This window comes from Triticum urartu, chromosome 2A (genome assembly GCF_056163025.1).
Source record: "Triticum urartu cultivar PI428250 chromosome 2A, HENAU_Tu73, whole genome shotgun sequence".
NCBI lineage: Eukaryota > Viridiplantae > Streptophyta > Magnoliopsida > Poales > Poaceae > Triticum > Triticum urartu.
In genome coordinates, this window is record NC_141874.1 from 403,730,382 (window position 1) to 403,745,622 (window position 15,241).

The 15,241-nt window shown below is 47.0% G+C and overlaps 2 protein-coding genes across 2 annotated transcripts; one reads left to right on the forward strand and one right to left on the reverse strand.

Annotated features, from left to right (window-relative positions):
* The first annotated feature begins 4,519 nt into the window (after window positions 1–4,519).
* Window positions 4,520–7,855, forward strand: LOC125537538 (putative F-box/FBD/LRR-repeat protein At4g03220). Its single transcript, XM_048700855.2, has 3 exons — window positions 4,520–5,611; window positions 6,022–6,195; window positions 7,087–7,855. Exons 1-3 carry the CDS (start codon window positions 4,583–4,585, stop codon window positions 7,411–7,413), a joined length of 1,530 nt encoding a protein of 509 aa, XP_048556812.2. The 5' UTR covers window positions 4,520–4,582; the 3' UTR covers window positions 7,414–7,855.
* A 712-nt stretch (window positions 7,856–8,567) lies between these two features.
* On the reverse strand, window positions 8,568–10,878 carry LOC125537537 (Tetratricopeptide repeat (TPR)-like superfamily protein). The gene has a single exon (XM_048700854.2). It carries the CDS (start codon window positions 10,871–10,873, stop codon window positions 8,948–8,950), a length of 1,926 nt encoding a protein of 641 aa, XP_048556811.2. The 5' UTR covers window positions 10,874–10,878; the 3' UTR covers window positions 8,568–8,947.
* Window positions 10,879–15,241: the final 4,363 nt, after the last annotated feature.

Consider the following 15,241-nt stretch of genomic DNA (forward strand, 5'->3'; position numbering starts at 1 on the left):
GCGATCAGTATTTCCACCCGTTGAGAACTAAGGTTTATTGAAACAGAAGGAGCACCAACCAAATCCTAGTGAACGCTACCTACACACACAAAAGCAAATACTTGCACCAACGTAGGCAAGAGGATTGTCAATCCCCTTGAACTCATTACTTGATCAAATCTTGTATAGGTAGATGGATAATTTGCAGAACAAAATAGAAGTAAATAAATTGTAGCAAGGTATTCTTGGTTTTATAATATGATTAAAGTAGACCCAGGGGAAATAGTTTTCACTAGAGGTGTCTCTCTCGAAACAATAGCATACGATGGGTAAACAAATTATTGTTGGGCAATTGATAGAAAAGCACATAGTTATGCCGTATTCATGGCAATGGTCATTTATATAGGCATCATGTCCATGACAAGTAGACCTACTCATTCCTGCAGCTACTACTATTACTCCACCAATTGACCGCTATCTAGCATGCATCTATGGTATGAAGTTCATGACAAACAGAGTAACGCCTTAAGCAAGATGACATGACATAGACAAAGTAAACTCAAGCAATATGATTAAACCCCGTCGTTTTACCCTTAATAGAAACAATACAGTATGTGCCTCGCTACCCCTTCTATCACTGGGTGAGGACACCGCGAGATTGAACCCATTACAAAGCACCTCTCCCAATGAAGATAATCAATATAGTTGGCCAAACCAAACAGATAGATCAGAGAGAAATACAAAGTTATAACAATCATGTATAATAAAGTTCAGAAAAGACTCAATTACTTTCAAGGAATAATTAGATCATAAACCCACAATTCATCGCATCCCAACAAACACATCGCAAAAGAAGATTACATCAGATAGAAATCTAGGAAAATTGAGGAGAACATTGTATTGAAGATCAAAGAGAGAGAAGAAGCCATGTAGCTACTAGCTATGGACCCACATGTCTGTGGTAAACTACTCACGCATCATCAGAAGGCAGCAAGGATGTTATAGATGCCCTCCGTGATTGATTCGCCCTCTGACAAAGTACTAGAAAAGGCCTCTAGATGGGATCTCGGAAGAACAGAAGGTTGCGGCAGTGGAGAAGTGTTTTGGGTTACTCTTTGTTGGTTTGGGAATATTTGTAAATTTATAGAGGTGGAATTAGGTCAAGCGGAGCTATGTGAGACCCATGAGCTCAGGGGTACGCCTACCCACTAGGCCGCGCCTTCTGAGTTGGTGGCTCTCCCGTAGGTCTTCTAGCCGCCTCCCGGACCTTCTAGTGTCCCTTCTGGTCCAAAAAAACACCATAAAGTCTCATTATGTTTGGACTTTGTTTGGTATTGATTTTCTGAAAAGCCAAAAACAAGCAGAAGAACAGGAACTAGCGCTGGGCACTGGGTTAATAGGTTAGTCCCAAAAATGATATAAAGTACCAGAAAATTTCATATAAATCATCCAAGATTGATAATATAATAGCACGAAACAATCAAAAATTATAGATACATTGGAGATGTATCACTCCCCTCTTGGGCCCTTGTGGCCCAAGATGACTTCCACATCTTGACCTTTTAAGGCCCGTTGATATTATATTAAACATAAAATAGTCCTAAGTATTTTCAAACCATTATATATGTATGTATGTATGTATGTAATTTAACATCCCCATAAACATTTTCCACCTATATATATATATATATTTATCGGTAATACCCGGTATTACCCAAAATTCACCGGAACCCTTCGGGTGACCCCAAAATGCTTCTAGATCCTATCGGAACTATTCTGAATATTGATGAAACAATTCCTCAAATATATTATCATCGCTCCCGTCCTACTAACACTCAGTAGATCGTGACTGCCTTAAGCTTGAACCCCGTAGGTTTGGTAACCCATAGACATGAATGAAACCGTCTGTTTAATGACCGAGAGTGTGGACCGTGGACGTCCATATCGATCCCTATGAGCACATGAATGAATATTCCAGTGAACCTATGGTTATCATATGATGTTCCCTTTGCTTCACTATACTTCATGAAACTCGGATACATCAGTATCCTCCTGAGTCATCACTATGCTCACTATATCAAAATCCTCATTACCAGTTTTGTTCTTCTTTCTCGTTATTGTGTTCTGGCATCCACATGAAGTAATCACCTGTGTCTGGCAAGACAATGATGGATGTCGTCACACTGAGAGGGCCCTAAGAATATCTCGCCATCGTCGAAGGAGCAAACCCCACTCTTGATCTATCTGGCCACTTGTCAAACTTTTCGATGAACCTGTAAGTTGTCGTTATGATCACTGTGTTACATGTGACGTTTGAGCAACCCCACAACCCACCGTACAGTAAGAAGTGACCACGATACTCCCGTGGTCTAAGGAGCAAAATCACATGTTGACACTCCATGTTATTACAGCTGATTACAGACGATATTAACTCAATTCATAACAGACAAGATTGGGTCGATTCAATATAACCGTTCTTCTAACATCATAATTTCAATGTTGTTTTAGGATCATCGTTACACTTAAGGATACCCTAAAATCCGGAAAACATGATCACCAACAACACTTGAGCTAGTCCTAGATGCAAGACTAGGAACCTTTTATTTGACCGTTTATCATTCCACATGTGCATATAAGTTTTCCACTGAATTGCATATTCTAGGATCATTGCAGTTATATCATAGAATTTAAAGTCTATAATTATGAATATGGAAATATAATAATACAAATATTATTGCCTCTAGGGCATACTTCCAACACCACCTGCATTGCCGAAAGCTTCACAACCACCACCTCCCTTGACAAAACCTTCGCCGCCACCATTCCCGAAACCAACACCACCTCCACCCCCACTACCATGGCCGAAAGCAAAATCACCTCCAACCCCCCCCCCACCATCTCTACTTCATTATAGTCGTCACCCCTCTCGTCCACCTCAGCTTCGACCTCTGGTTGCATGCCCGAATTGAAAGCGTCAAGTGGAGCACTCAAGTCCACCTCGTTCTCCTCCAACAAGTCGGCATATGATGTATCCATGTTGTAGCTACAAAATTCGACGACCAAAACACTAAGGAAATGAAGTAAAGCTCATCGGAGCAAAGGGAATTTTTTTTACCTCTGCGATGTTTAATCGAACATGTTGTGGGCGCTAGTGGAGTCGACGGGATTGCGAAGCACATGGCCTGCGGAAGGGGGTGGAGGAGGCACCCACCCTCACGCCGTGGCTGCCTTCTTTCTTGGCCCCTTCAATTGCGACTTCGGTCGTCTGCCGGAGGGGGTGGAGAAGGCGGTCATCCTCGAGCCGAAGATTGCGATGGGAGGGAGCATTCCTACGGCGGGCATGGATCCATGGACGGCGTGGTTCCCTTGACACTTTTGCTTGATGTCGGTGGTGGAAGGAGTTGGAGCAGCTGCGGGGAGCATGGCTGCAGGAGGCGCGAGAGGACGAGGCGGCACTGATGGAGCCGGTAGCGCATGAAATGCAACGGCCAGTGGTTGCGGGAACTCCATACCGGCGATTAGAGGCGCGGTGAAGAGGGACGACGCGGGTCCGGAGAGATTGAGGGTGATGGTGGTGTGGAGGGGCGGAAGTTTCCCTCCCACAAAGTCGCGCATGGGATAGAGGGAGCGGCAAAACAGGGGAACAACTGAAGATTTGGCGAGTGTAGGTCGAAATATGCATGTCCCCGCAATTTTTTTTACAAGACTGACCGTTTTATGGGGTCTGGTCGAGACGATTTTTTGTCTTGGTTTGGCGATTATTTTATGGGGAGGGGATTCACGGGATCTACTAGAGTTGCTTTAAGCCTTTGTATGAATAACATGCCACCCTAAATTAATACAATCTCCATTTACCTCCTTTACCCCTGCAAGAAGAAAAGATTAGCATGCAGTAGCTCCTAGTAACACCCAAAAAGAAAAAAAACTGATAAGTATTGAACGCCACCTACGAGCACATGGCAACTTCGAACATTTTCAAGGGCAATTTTTTCTTTTTTGAGTTTTCCGAGGGCAAATTTAGTGACACGAGGCAAGTTTAGTGACGCGAGGATGATAACTTTCGTGCTTCAGTTTTTTTGAGAGAAAAATGTCATGCTTGCCAACTAACTTTACATCCTTGCGTTGCTAAACTTGCCATATTTTTTTTCAAAGTTTCTGTGTGTAGTACTTATCATTTTCGGTAAGAAAACATACTCACTTCGTCTTAAAATAAGTGTCTCAACTTTATACTAAATAAATACCTATTCGGCATCCCACCGCTTCACACTCTCGCTCCCAGAGCTGGCGGAGTTGAAGTTAAAAATTACGGAGCGGGGGAACAGGTGCTCCGCAGATCCTTGAATTCACAGAGCAGGTGGATTGCCGAACAGGCCTAAGTGTCTTATTTTGGGACAGAGGGGTACATGGAAGTCCAAGAATCGGTGAATCTTCCTGCAATAGCTGTCAAGTTTGGGCCAGTAGCTACCACATAAAAAGGGCCCAGGGAAGCCCAATATGACGAGGCTTTACGTCCCAGTTAAGACCTACCGACCTACCTTCCTTATTTGGCTCCACCATAACTTTGGGCCTCTATACTGCCCGTTAGCGGTTTCGCCTCCCCGAAATGCTTCTTCCTGTGGGCAACCACGGCGGCGACGGCGACTGCGGCACCGTTCAGCTCGCCGCCGAGATCGAGGAGCTCTCCTTGGGTTCCACGGGCGGTCTAGGGGACCGTCTCAGCGCGCTCCCCGACGATATCCTCCATTCCATCCTCTTGCGCCTCCCTTCCACCCCCGCCGCCGCCCGGACCTGCGTCCTCTCACGCCGCTGGCGCGGCATCTGGGCCCAGCTCCCGGAGATCCGATTCCCCTTCCCCTCCGACCCGGCCGCCGTCGGCCCCGCGCTCGCCGCTGGCCCGGCCCTCCGCCTCCTCCACGTTGCGTGCCGCGACGACACCGGCGCGAACGCTTGGCTCCGCACCGCCGCGAGCCGCCTCATCGCAGGCGGAGAGCTTTACTTCTACAACAGGACGCCGGGGGAGGAGAAGGGGCAGGCGGAGGCGCTGTCCTGGCAGTGCCGCACCTTCGAGCTGCCCTGCTTCGAGACGGCTGCCAAGGTATGGCTCCGCCTAGGGTTCGTCGACCTGGGGCTCCCACCGACCGGCGTGTTCTTCAGGCTCACTGAGCTGCGCTTGGAACACGTGAATTTGGAGTGTGGTTTCCAGCTCGGCGACATGGTCTCGTCGCCACGGTGCCCGGCGCTGCGGGAGCTGTGCATTGCAAGGGCCCGGGGAGTGGCCAGCCTCTGCATCATCTCGCAGACACTTGAGCGTCTTGAATTGGATATTCTGCATGGACTTGAGGAGCTCACTGTTGTTGCGCCAATGCTCAGAGCGTTGAATGTGCACGCTTGCTTTGTTTGGAGGAAGCCAGTCGCTGCCATTTATGCATCGAGGCTGGAGGTTCTCTGGTGGAGTGATGCATTTGATCCGAGCTTCGTACTGTTCAGCGACGTGCAGAATCTCCAGCAGCTGACCACCTTCGACATTCATGTTTATGGGCGCTTTGATTACGCACTCCTTCAGGATTATGTGATGCTCTTACAGCACTTTCCAACTGTCTCCTGCCTTGACCTCAAACTGAACTATCAACGTGTGAGTACACCTTCTCTTTAATGTGGAAATACACTACTACTGTACTTAGTAAGAAGCTACAATCTGATGCCACAAAATTACCTTTAGAGTTCAATAGATTATTTTTGTATACTTGCTTGTTATGACTTACTCAACAATTGGAACAACAGGAACAACTATTATTTAAACTGCTTAGATCATATTATCATGTCAAACTTCAGAGTTGAGGCTAAAACTCAGAATATATTTCTAGAGAATTAGCATTGCAATTGTTCATTCTTATACCGTGGAAATCTTCAGTGGCAAACATAATTTCAAACAAGTTCATTGTGTTATCTGTTGGCTTGTAAAAAAAGTAGTCTTAATGAATAGACAGTTCGCTTTCGAAACTACATTGTTCAGTTTTGGGCTGTCTTCCTTTGCTTTTGCAGGATTTAAGTCAGTATGAATACTTGATGGGTATCATAACCAAGCTTCCCAACATTAAGATTTTGTCTCTGTGGTTACACACAAAAGGACATGCAATTGGGCCTTCTGTGTTCCATCTGCTGAGCAAATGTCCTGGTGTTAGAGAGCTGAAGCTGACATTACTTGATAACTTAGAGGTAAAGTTATGAGAACTTCTCTTATGTAGTACTCCCTCTGTAAAGAAATACAAGAGCGTTTAGATCTCTATACAGAGGGGGTACTTTGGTTATTGCTGGAGTGATGTTAATTGATTGAAAAGCATTTACGCCATTCTCACACTGAGGCTTGATCTGCTAACAGCATATTCTGTTGATTTAATATCGCTGGTTTGCTCTAAATTTTATGATTAGAAATACATGAACGCCATGAAACTATGAAATTGACCCGATTTCAGTCATGCAGTCAATTCCTCATGCATGTCCAGACCCCAGTTTTGATCTTGTAGCTGATTCAGTAGTCTAGGCTGTTTAAGTTCTACTTCAACCCACTTTGGTATTTTCTTTTTTCTGCCATTATATATTTTACATTTCTATATTTTCTTTAGTTTAGTCTCCAGTAAAACTATTGTGAAATGATCCTCTACCATTTAGTTCCAGTGTTATGTTTTTCTTTTTTGATGGAAGCTCCACTGCTATGTTGAGATGGAGCAGTTCAAATGGATGTCAAGTTAGGCCTCACACATTTGAAAGATACTTCGAAGACCGGATACACATGTCACAAAGATTGGTGCCTATGCGAGCCCAACTGATGGTGTCTATGCGAGCAATGAGCACCAACAGATGCTGTTAGAGGCCTTGGCCTCAGATCAATTTCAAGCAATTTTTTAAATATGGATAACTGGCAACTGGTGGTACATATATATACTTAGGTTTGGTGCTATTGTACAAAAATATGTTTTTCTCATAGCACTATGTTTGCACCAAGGATCTATTTCTTTGATAGCTATTGCTGATGATACATCTCGACCTTTTGGTACCATTCCTCTGTTGTCTTCAGTTAGTCTTGAGCATACTGTCTGTTTATTTCAGGTGGATACACCATGCACATCGGTTTGTGCTTGTGGTCAGCAACAGAACTGGAGTACATCTTACACCTTGGATGTCCTTGACGAAGTGGAAATCCGTAACTTCAGAGGATTGAAACATGATTTTGCCTTTGTGGATATGCTGTTTGGTGTGTCCACGGCAATAAAGAAGATGACGATAACACTCCATCATCTGGCCAGTCCAAGTGAGGAGCTCTGCAGCTTGGGCAACCTGGGGACCTGTTTCGAAATAAATTATAATACGAGCAAGGTGTCGAATGCACCGCCCGACAGCCTGTTCCCAAAGACTCCGGATGACTGTTGTGAATAGTAATTGTGCGGTGAAATTGCTCCACACACGACAGAGTGTGGCCGATCTATGCACGACCAAACAATCGAGCGGACATTGCACGGTTGTGGACAAGATTCCCTGGCTGGATTTTATCGTCATGCGCTGGTCGTCCAAGTTTTGTCGTCCGCCTAGCACTGCTCATTGTGCAGTTTAGTCTCGGGCCCTGATGCTCTTGATGCGGTATCTTGATGTGAATTAGTTGCATACCTTGCAAATATTTTTTCCTTTCTGAAAGAAGATCCTTGCATTCTCACCATCCCTTGTTGCAAACTATAGAGGAACTGGATATTTGTTGCCAACTTGCCGTTATATCATGTTTCATGTCAGGACACAAGCTAATATCTTGTGGCGTGAAGATATGCTTCTATAAAGCTGTGTTCTCAACTGCAAATGTACAAGGTTCGTTAACCTATGTCACCAATTGGAGCATGCCATGCCGTTGAAATGTCGAATTATGTAGAACTTCAGTTCGGTCTTTTCCTTTGTCCGGTCCTCTTCCCCGTTTCACCTATCTGCATTCTTTTGTTTAAATCAAGATTTAGAACCAACTAAAATTACTCCCACAGGAGCTACAGCTACATCATATACACTCAAATTAAGAATGTTTGAAATTCAGCAAGCTGCAAAAGGTATGCTGTGGAACATCACAAAGACAAAATTGCTAGCTGGGAAACAGCAAAAAGTTTCTCAAATCAGTGTGCATGTGCATCAGAAAAAAACTCATCAGCTTAATTGAAACCTGCCAAATATGTCAAGTGACACGGAAAATGTTGGGTACTGCACTGAATATACTGTCAAGAAATAACTTAGCCACAAACATAAAATCATAATTGAGTAAAAATAATCTTGGCTGAATTCATAATCTGCGGGCTATCCGAAATTCTAAAAGCTGTGAACTGATAGAAACTTGCTCCAATTTGTCATAAATCAGCTTTCCCACTCATGCAGTTCACTGAAAGAGTAATCCAGTACCTGTAGGTATAACAGTAACAAGAAATAATCCTAGATGCATGAGCAAGAGCGTGGCAAAGTATCAGTTCACAATCTAGAGTGCAATCACAGAAAACAAGATAACTTGTATGTACCAGAGAATTAGGGGAGGTATATTTTTGTTTTGATGGGAAGGAAGAAAGAATTCAAATTAAAAGCATTTCATGTCCCTGCAGAGCCACAACCTAACACAAAACTATGGCTGATATACAGACAAGATAAAGGTTCTTTACAAAAATCTTCCTATTTTTGCAAGTGACATTTATACTTGTCCACCACTTTATGGCTAACAGTGTATTAAGGGTAAATTTGAAGAGTGTGGAAGATGAAATTCTTGGCTGCTCCCAACGCAGTTCACACATCAGCATCATATCTCAACTACCGATTTGTCTTCTCCATTTTCTCTCTCTTTAAGATTAACTCCACAACACATAGGCACATCGTACATCAGTTCACAAGCAGCAGAGCAGAAATGTTAGTAGCCCTATTTACCGTGCATAAAGTTTGAGATGCCATAACGGCATCACCAGTAATCTCCACAAGTGCAGGACCCGTCGACAAAATGGTGGAATCTGTTTCTGTCTCTGAACACGATCTTCCTGTTAGTGATCTTGGATATCAGCTTCAGCACTGCATGGCAGTCAGAGCACGCCCGTAGGTTCTTGACAATCTTGATCGTTGCCCCAGGCTGCGTGCTTATCAGTCCAAATGCAACGGCAAGCTTCTCGCTGTGGACCGCAAGTGCCTTCTCCTTCGTGGCCTCGTCCAGGTCATGCAGAACCAGCTCTGTTTGCGGAACATGTCCATGCTCCTTCACAAGGCCATTCATCTTGTCTAACATGGCATATATTTCATTGGTGCAGGGGTGGCTCATATCCCCCGCAATGAACTCGTATACCTTGCGGTCTATCTCAATAGCACTACACCCAGGCTCTTTCTGGATACCACTAGCCTTCATCATCGACCGCACCCGCGCCACTTCTTCCCATTTACCGACAGCTGCATAGATGTTGGAAAGGAGGATATACATCCCTGAGTTGGCTAACCCCTTGGCAACAAGGAAGTCCGCAATCCGCTGGCCTAACGCCATGTTCTTGTGAAGCCGGCATGCAGCAAGTAGTGACACCCACATGACAGCGTCAGGTGTTATTGTCATGTTCTGCACAAGATGGAATGCTTCTTCTATGAGCCCCGCACGACCCAGAAGGTCCACCATGCAACCAAAGTGCTCAATCTTGGGATCAATGCCGTACTCATGCCCCATTGACTGGAAGAACCTGCGGCCCTCCTCAACCAGCCCAGAATGACTGCACGCATTGAGCAAACCAATGAAGGTGATATCTGTCGGCCACAGGCCCTGCTCCCGCAATTGCACAAACATCTCCAGTGCCTTTCTGCTATCTCCGTGCATTGCATAACCATTGATCATGGCGTTCCACACAACAATATCTTTGTCACCAATGCTGTGGAATACGGCAACCGCGTCCTCCAAGCTTCCGCACTTGCAGTACATGTCAATGAGTGCCGTGCCCACTCTGACATTGAGTTGAACACGCCGACTGTTCTTGACATAGGAATGAAGCCACTTCCCTGACTCCACCGTACCAAGCTGTGCAACCGCAGACAGCACCAGCACAACTGTCACCTCGTCAGGCTCAACGCTCGATCTCAGCATCCGCCGGAACAATTGGAGCGCTTCATTAGGCTTCCCGTGCTGCGTGTACCCGTCAATCATCGCGTTCCAACAGATGAAGTCCTTCCTGGGCAACCCGTCGAACAGCCTGCGCGCGTCGTCCAGCGCCCCCATGTTCGCGTAGCAGGTGAGCATCGCCGTGACAGACACGACGTGCGGATCTGGCATCTCGTCGAAAAGAGCACGAGCGGCGGCGGAGTCCCCCGCCCGCGTGTACATGCTGAGCAGCGCGGTGGCGACGTAGGAGTCGCCGGAGAGGGCCAGCTTGAAAGCGTACGCGTGCAGGGCGCGCCCCAGGGCGAGTCCGCGGCAAGCGGGGAGGGATGCGGAGAGGGTGTGGGCGGTGGGCAGGAGACCCTCGGACAGCATGTCGGAGAGGAGCGCGAGCGCGGCGAGGTGGAGGCCGCGGGAGGAGTGGGCATGGATGGCGGAGGTGTAGAAGATGGCGGTGGGGTCCTGGGTGCGGCGGAGGAGGGTTAGCGAGAGGCCGAGGCGGCCGGACGCGGCGTAGGCGCGCTGCAGGCGGAAGGCGACGGCCCGGTCGCTGTCGAGGCCCGTGCGGACCACGGCCGCGTGAAGCTCGGAGGCGCGGCGGGCGGTCGAGCAGGCGGCAAGGAGCGACGCGGCGCGATCGGCGGTGAGGGCGACATGGTGGCCGCCGGAGTCCCTGGCTGGGGCGACGGAGGGGAGCACTGCGGCGGACATGTGGGAGGCCGCGACGGACTGCGGGGCGGGAGGGAGGGAGTGGCGCGTCATTCACTGGCTCAGTCTCACTGCGCAGCTTATCCTCGCAAGATGATGGGCCTAGTTTGGGGATTTTTTTTCAAAACTATGATGCATTTTATAGCAAATTCGGAAACTATAGCAAAGAATGGAGAAAAATCAAAACTAGCACCCCGTCGGCCACGCGTGGCCCGAAAAGGGTGTTTTCAGCCTCCCTTTGGCCGAAATGGACTTTTCGGCCTTGCCTTGACCGAAAAGGTGTGTACTTGAGCCGAAAAGACCTTTTTGGTCAGGAGTAGGCCGAAAAGTCCTTTTTGTCAGGAGTAGGCCGAAAAGTCCTTTTTGTCAGGAGTAGGCCGAAAAGTCCCTTGGGTCCACCTTTTCACGTTAATGGTTGACCGAAGTAGCATGGCTCCACTCTTCGGCTTACGTTAGGCCAAAGCGATCTTTTTAAAAAATTTGGTATATAAATACTATGCAATCATTGCCCATCTTACACATTAAAAAAAAATATTTTCGCGCAACCCTTTTTCCTTAATATTTTCCCGCCAACCCCTTCCCGTCATATGTTCCTGCCACCCGTTTCCCGCCAACCCCTTCCTGCCATATGTTCCCGCCAATCCTTTCCCGCGATACCACAATATACCATTAAATAAATTCTTCATATTTAAAAAAATCATGTTTCTCAAAATCTTTCCCCTTTTTTAAATGTATATAAAAAATTAATTTTTTTATATAAATACATTAGCCAGATGCTATCCTATTTGGCTGGTAACACATATACCCAGCGTGAGGTCAGGTTTTTGACTCTATCGCTTGCGCTTTTATCCCATTTTTTTAAATATGAAGGATTTATTTAATGGTATATTGTGGTATGGCGGGAAAGGGTTGGTGGAAAACGGGTGGCAGGAACATATGGCGGGAAGGGGTTGGCGGGAAACGGATGGCGGGAAGGGGTTGGCGGAAAACGGATGGCGGGAAAGAGTTGACGGGGAAATATTGAGGGGAAAGGGTTGCGCGGAAATATATTTTTCAGTGTCTAAGATGGATAGTGGTTGCACAGTATTTGTGTACCAAAATTAAAAAAAAAATGCTTCAGCCTAACGTAAGCCGAAGAGTGGAACCATGCAACTTCGGTCAACCATTAATGTAAAAAGGTGGGCCCAAGGGATTTTTCGGCCTACTCCTGACCAAAAAGGACTTTTCGGCCTACTCCTGACCAAAAAGGTCTTTTCGGCCCAGGTACGCACCTTTTCGGCCAAGGCAAGACCGAAAAGTCCATTTCGGCCAAAGGGAGGCCGAAAACACCCTTTTCGGCCCACGCGTGGCCGACGGGGTGCTACTTTTGATTTTTCTCCACTCTTTGCTACAGTTTCCGAATTTGCTATAAAATATGCCATAGTTTTGAAAAAACTACGAAGGCAAATATCATAGAAATGGGGCTACGAAGGCAAATATCGTAGAAATTGGCCGAGTCACGTCCTCAGGAGTCTAAATTTCGCTGGTTAGGGCCAAAACTGATGGCGGAGGACCCAAGCCAAACCCGGCACGTTGGGGGACGCCTGGGAGGACTCCTATTGTCACATCCCTAGTTCCTGCTTATAATTATTTGCATCAGTGTGCATTCATGCATGATGTTTAAATTTTTGAATTTGGAATTGAGGGAATTCTCAAAGCCTCAAAATGAAATAAGGGGCAAGAACCCTAAAAATTTCATTCAATGAACCAAAAACGCTCTTCATTGATGTCTCGTATTTTTGGCAAGGGCTTAGACCCAAACCAAAAATAATAAACATTTTTAAAGAATAATTTTGGGCATTGAATTTAAATCATATTGTATTTGAATTTGGAATTATATTCATAATATATGGAATATATTTTCAGATAACCCTGAGTTATTTTATGTGCATCTGGCCTAGTCCAAAGTATCTTCATAAAAACATTCAGAGTAGTTTAGCACTGTTTTAGTTCATGTGAATTTGTAAACAGTGGCAAATATTAAATAAAAACACAAAACGGAATTGAAATAGAGAGAAAAGGAAAGAACAGAAATGTAGCTGGTGGCCTGCTAATTTAGTCGGCCCAGCTCCTGTGCAGCCCACCCGAGCCCAACTGCCGGTCATCTCCCTCCTCTCGCCAGGAGGACGAAAGGCGCGAGCACGCGCTTGGCCACCTCCTGCCTTCTTGCCACTGCTGGAGTCGGCCCCGAGCGCCATGCAACCCCTGGACCCCCTCGCTCTCTCCCTCTCCCTCGTTCCCCTCCTCTGTCTCACTCTCTCACGCACACCCGAACGCGCCATTGCCGCCGCTTGCTGTTGCTGCGTCCACCGCCACCCCTCGCCTCTCCGACGCGCCCTTGAGCTCCGCCATGCCTCCCTCGTCCTCTTCATCAGCTCACGCGACCGGAAGAGCCCCGACGCGTCGTCCTCGACCTCATCTTCTTCCTCGGCCACAGGAGATCGCCGCCGGGATTCCGACGCCGTCAAGTCTTCCCCGAGCCCACTAATCCTCTCTCCGTCCTCCCTGTGAGCTGTTGCGTCCTCCCCCTCTCTTTCCTCTGCCGTTCATGCGCCCTAGCTAGCTCCACCACCGAGCCCGAGGGATCATCACCGCCGGCCATATCACCGCCGCCGCTGCAACCACTGGAGCTTGCGTATGAGCGCGTCTTCGTGCTTAGAGCATCTCCAGGAACCCGTAGCACTCGCGGGTTCGCCCTGCCGTGCCCTGTAGCGCTGCCTCTAAGCACGCCCAAACTCCGGCCACCGTGCAAGTTGTCGCCGCCGTCAATTTAGGTCACCTGAGCTGCTGCTGCGCGCACCACAAGACTCGGACGAGCTCCAGCATCACGTAGAGCCTCTCAGCCGTCGATTTGGTCACCAGAGGTGCGTTTTCGACACCCTCCGCCGTCTCTGGAGTCACTGGCGACGAGCCGCGGGTCAACTCCGGCGAGTTTGACCTCGATTGACCGAATTTGACCCCCCAGAGTCACTGACGTGTGGGCCAGGCACCCCCAGGTTAATCAAGTTAACCACCAAATTAGCACTAACAACCACTGTTAGCTAGCTGTGACACCGACACGCGGGTCCCACCGGTCAGGTTTGACCTGGACCACCCCGTTGACCTGCTGACGTCACAGTGACGTAGTGCCGACACAGTAAATGTTTTCTGTAGATTTAAATAAATCAGAAATGATTTATTTATTCCCAAAAATAGTTAAAACTTCTAAAACTCATAGAAATTCAACTGTAACTCCAAATGAAATAATTTATATATGAAAAATTATTAGAAATATCCAATCTATCCATCTGTACCTTTTCCATGCATGTTAGAACAACTTATGGCTTCTGTTTAGGACAAATCAAAAAAATGGCATTTGCATATCCACATATGGAGTTTGAATTTGAATCTTGGATTCAAACCAACTTCATTTAAATTGTTGCTAGTTGCATTAGCTCAAACCACAACATATTGCCATGTCATGATCATGCATCATATTGTTGCATTGCATTGATTGTGTTTCTTCTCTGTTGCCGGTATTTTTCCCCTCTCAGTAGACGTGGTTCCGACGATGAGATCGATGACACCGATGAAGAACTATACTATCTTCAGAAGTGCCAGGCAAGCAAACCCCCTTGTTCATTCTGATACAATCCCACTCTCTTGCTTCTCCTCTCTTTTACTGCATTAGGACAACAACGATTCAACTGTTACATGCTGCGGTAGTTGAACCCTTTTCCTCTGCATGACCTATCATTGTCACAGTAAATAGATGAAACCCACTAGCATGAGTAGGAGTTGTTTGAGCCCTAATGTGCCTACTCATTCATGCTTGTTGTCATGCCTGCTACTGCTTAGAGTTGAGTCAGGTCTGATTCATCGGGGATGAATTGGTATGTGGTGAACATGTCCTACTGTTGAGAGTTAAGTGTGTGAACACGATTTGGTAAAGCTAGCGGTGAGGGGCCATGTAGGAGTACATGGTGGGTTGTCTCATTGAAACCGTCCTCAGGAACTGAGTTTTGTGTTTGTGATCCATGAACAGCTACTACCACACGTTGGGCCCTAAAATATGACCCCGCTCGACTTATTAACCCCCCTTGTCCTCTGTCCAGGAGTTGCAAGTAGTTTCTGGTGTTTGTAGTAAGCTGGAGGCCGTGTGCAGCGCTGACCCGAGGAGTGGGCTGTGATGCGGTAGGCACATGGCACGGTGTACCGGGACGCCCATTTGGTGCCTCGGGAACCCTGCACACATCGTTCGGGGCCGTAGTGGAAACCTCGGCTGGACTCCCTACGGATGGAACCTGAATAGGCGATAAACCTGGACTAGGGACTTGTGTGGTTAGTCAGGTCGTGGTCTACACCCACGTCGGCTTTCGCTTGAAGTCTGCCGACCACATGTCG

Excerpts from the sequence above, each read along its gene's own strand:
- LOC125537537 (XM_048700854.2), bottom strand. The coding sequence starts at position 10,873 with ATGACGCGCCACTCCCTCCCTCCCGCCCCGCAGTCCGTCGCGGCCTCC.
- LOC125537538 (XM_048700855.2), top strand. The coding sequence starts at position 4,583 with ATGCTTCTTCCTGTGGGCAACCACGGCGGCGACGGCGACTGCGGCACC. Across the intron at positions 5,612-6,021 it reads TCAAACTGAACTATCAACGT|GATTTAAGTCAGTATGAATA; the intron begins GTGAGTACACCT and ends TTGCTTTTGCAG. Across the intron at positions 6,196-7,086 it reads CATTACTTGATAACTTAGAG|GTGGATACACCATGCACATC; the intron begins GTAAAGTTATGA and ends TGTTTATTTCAG.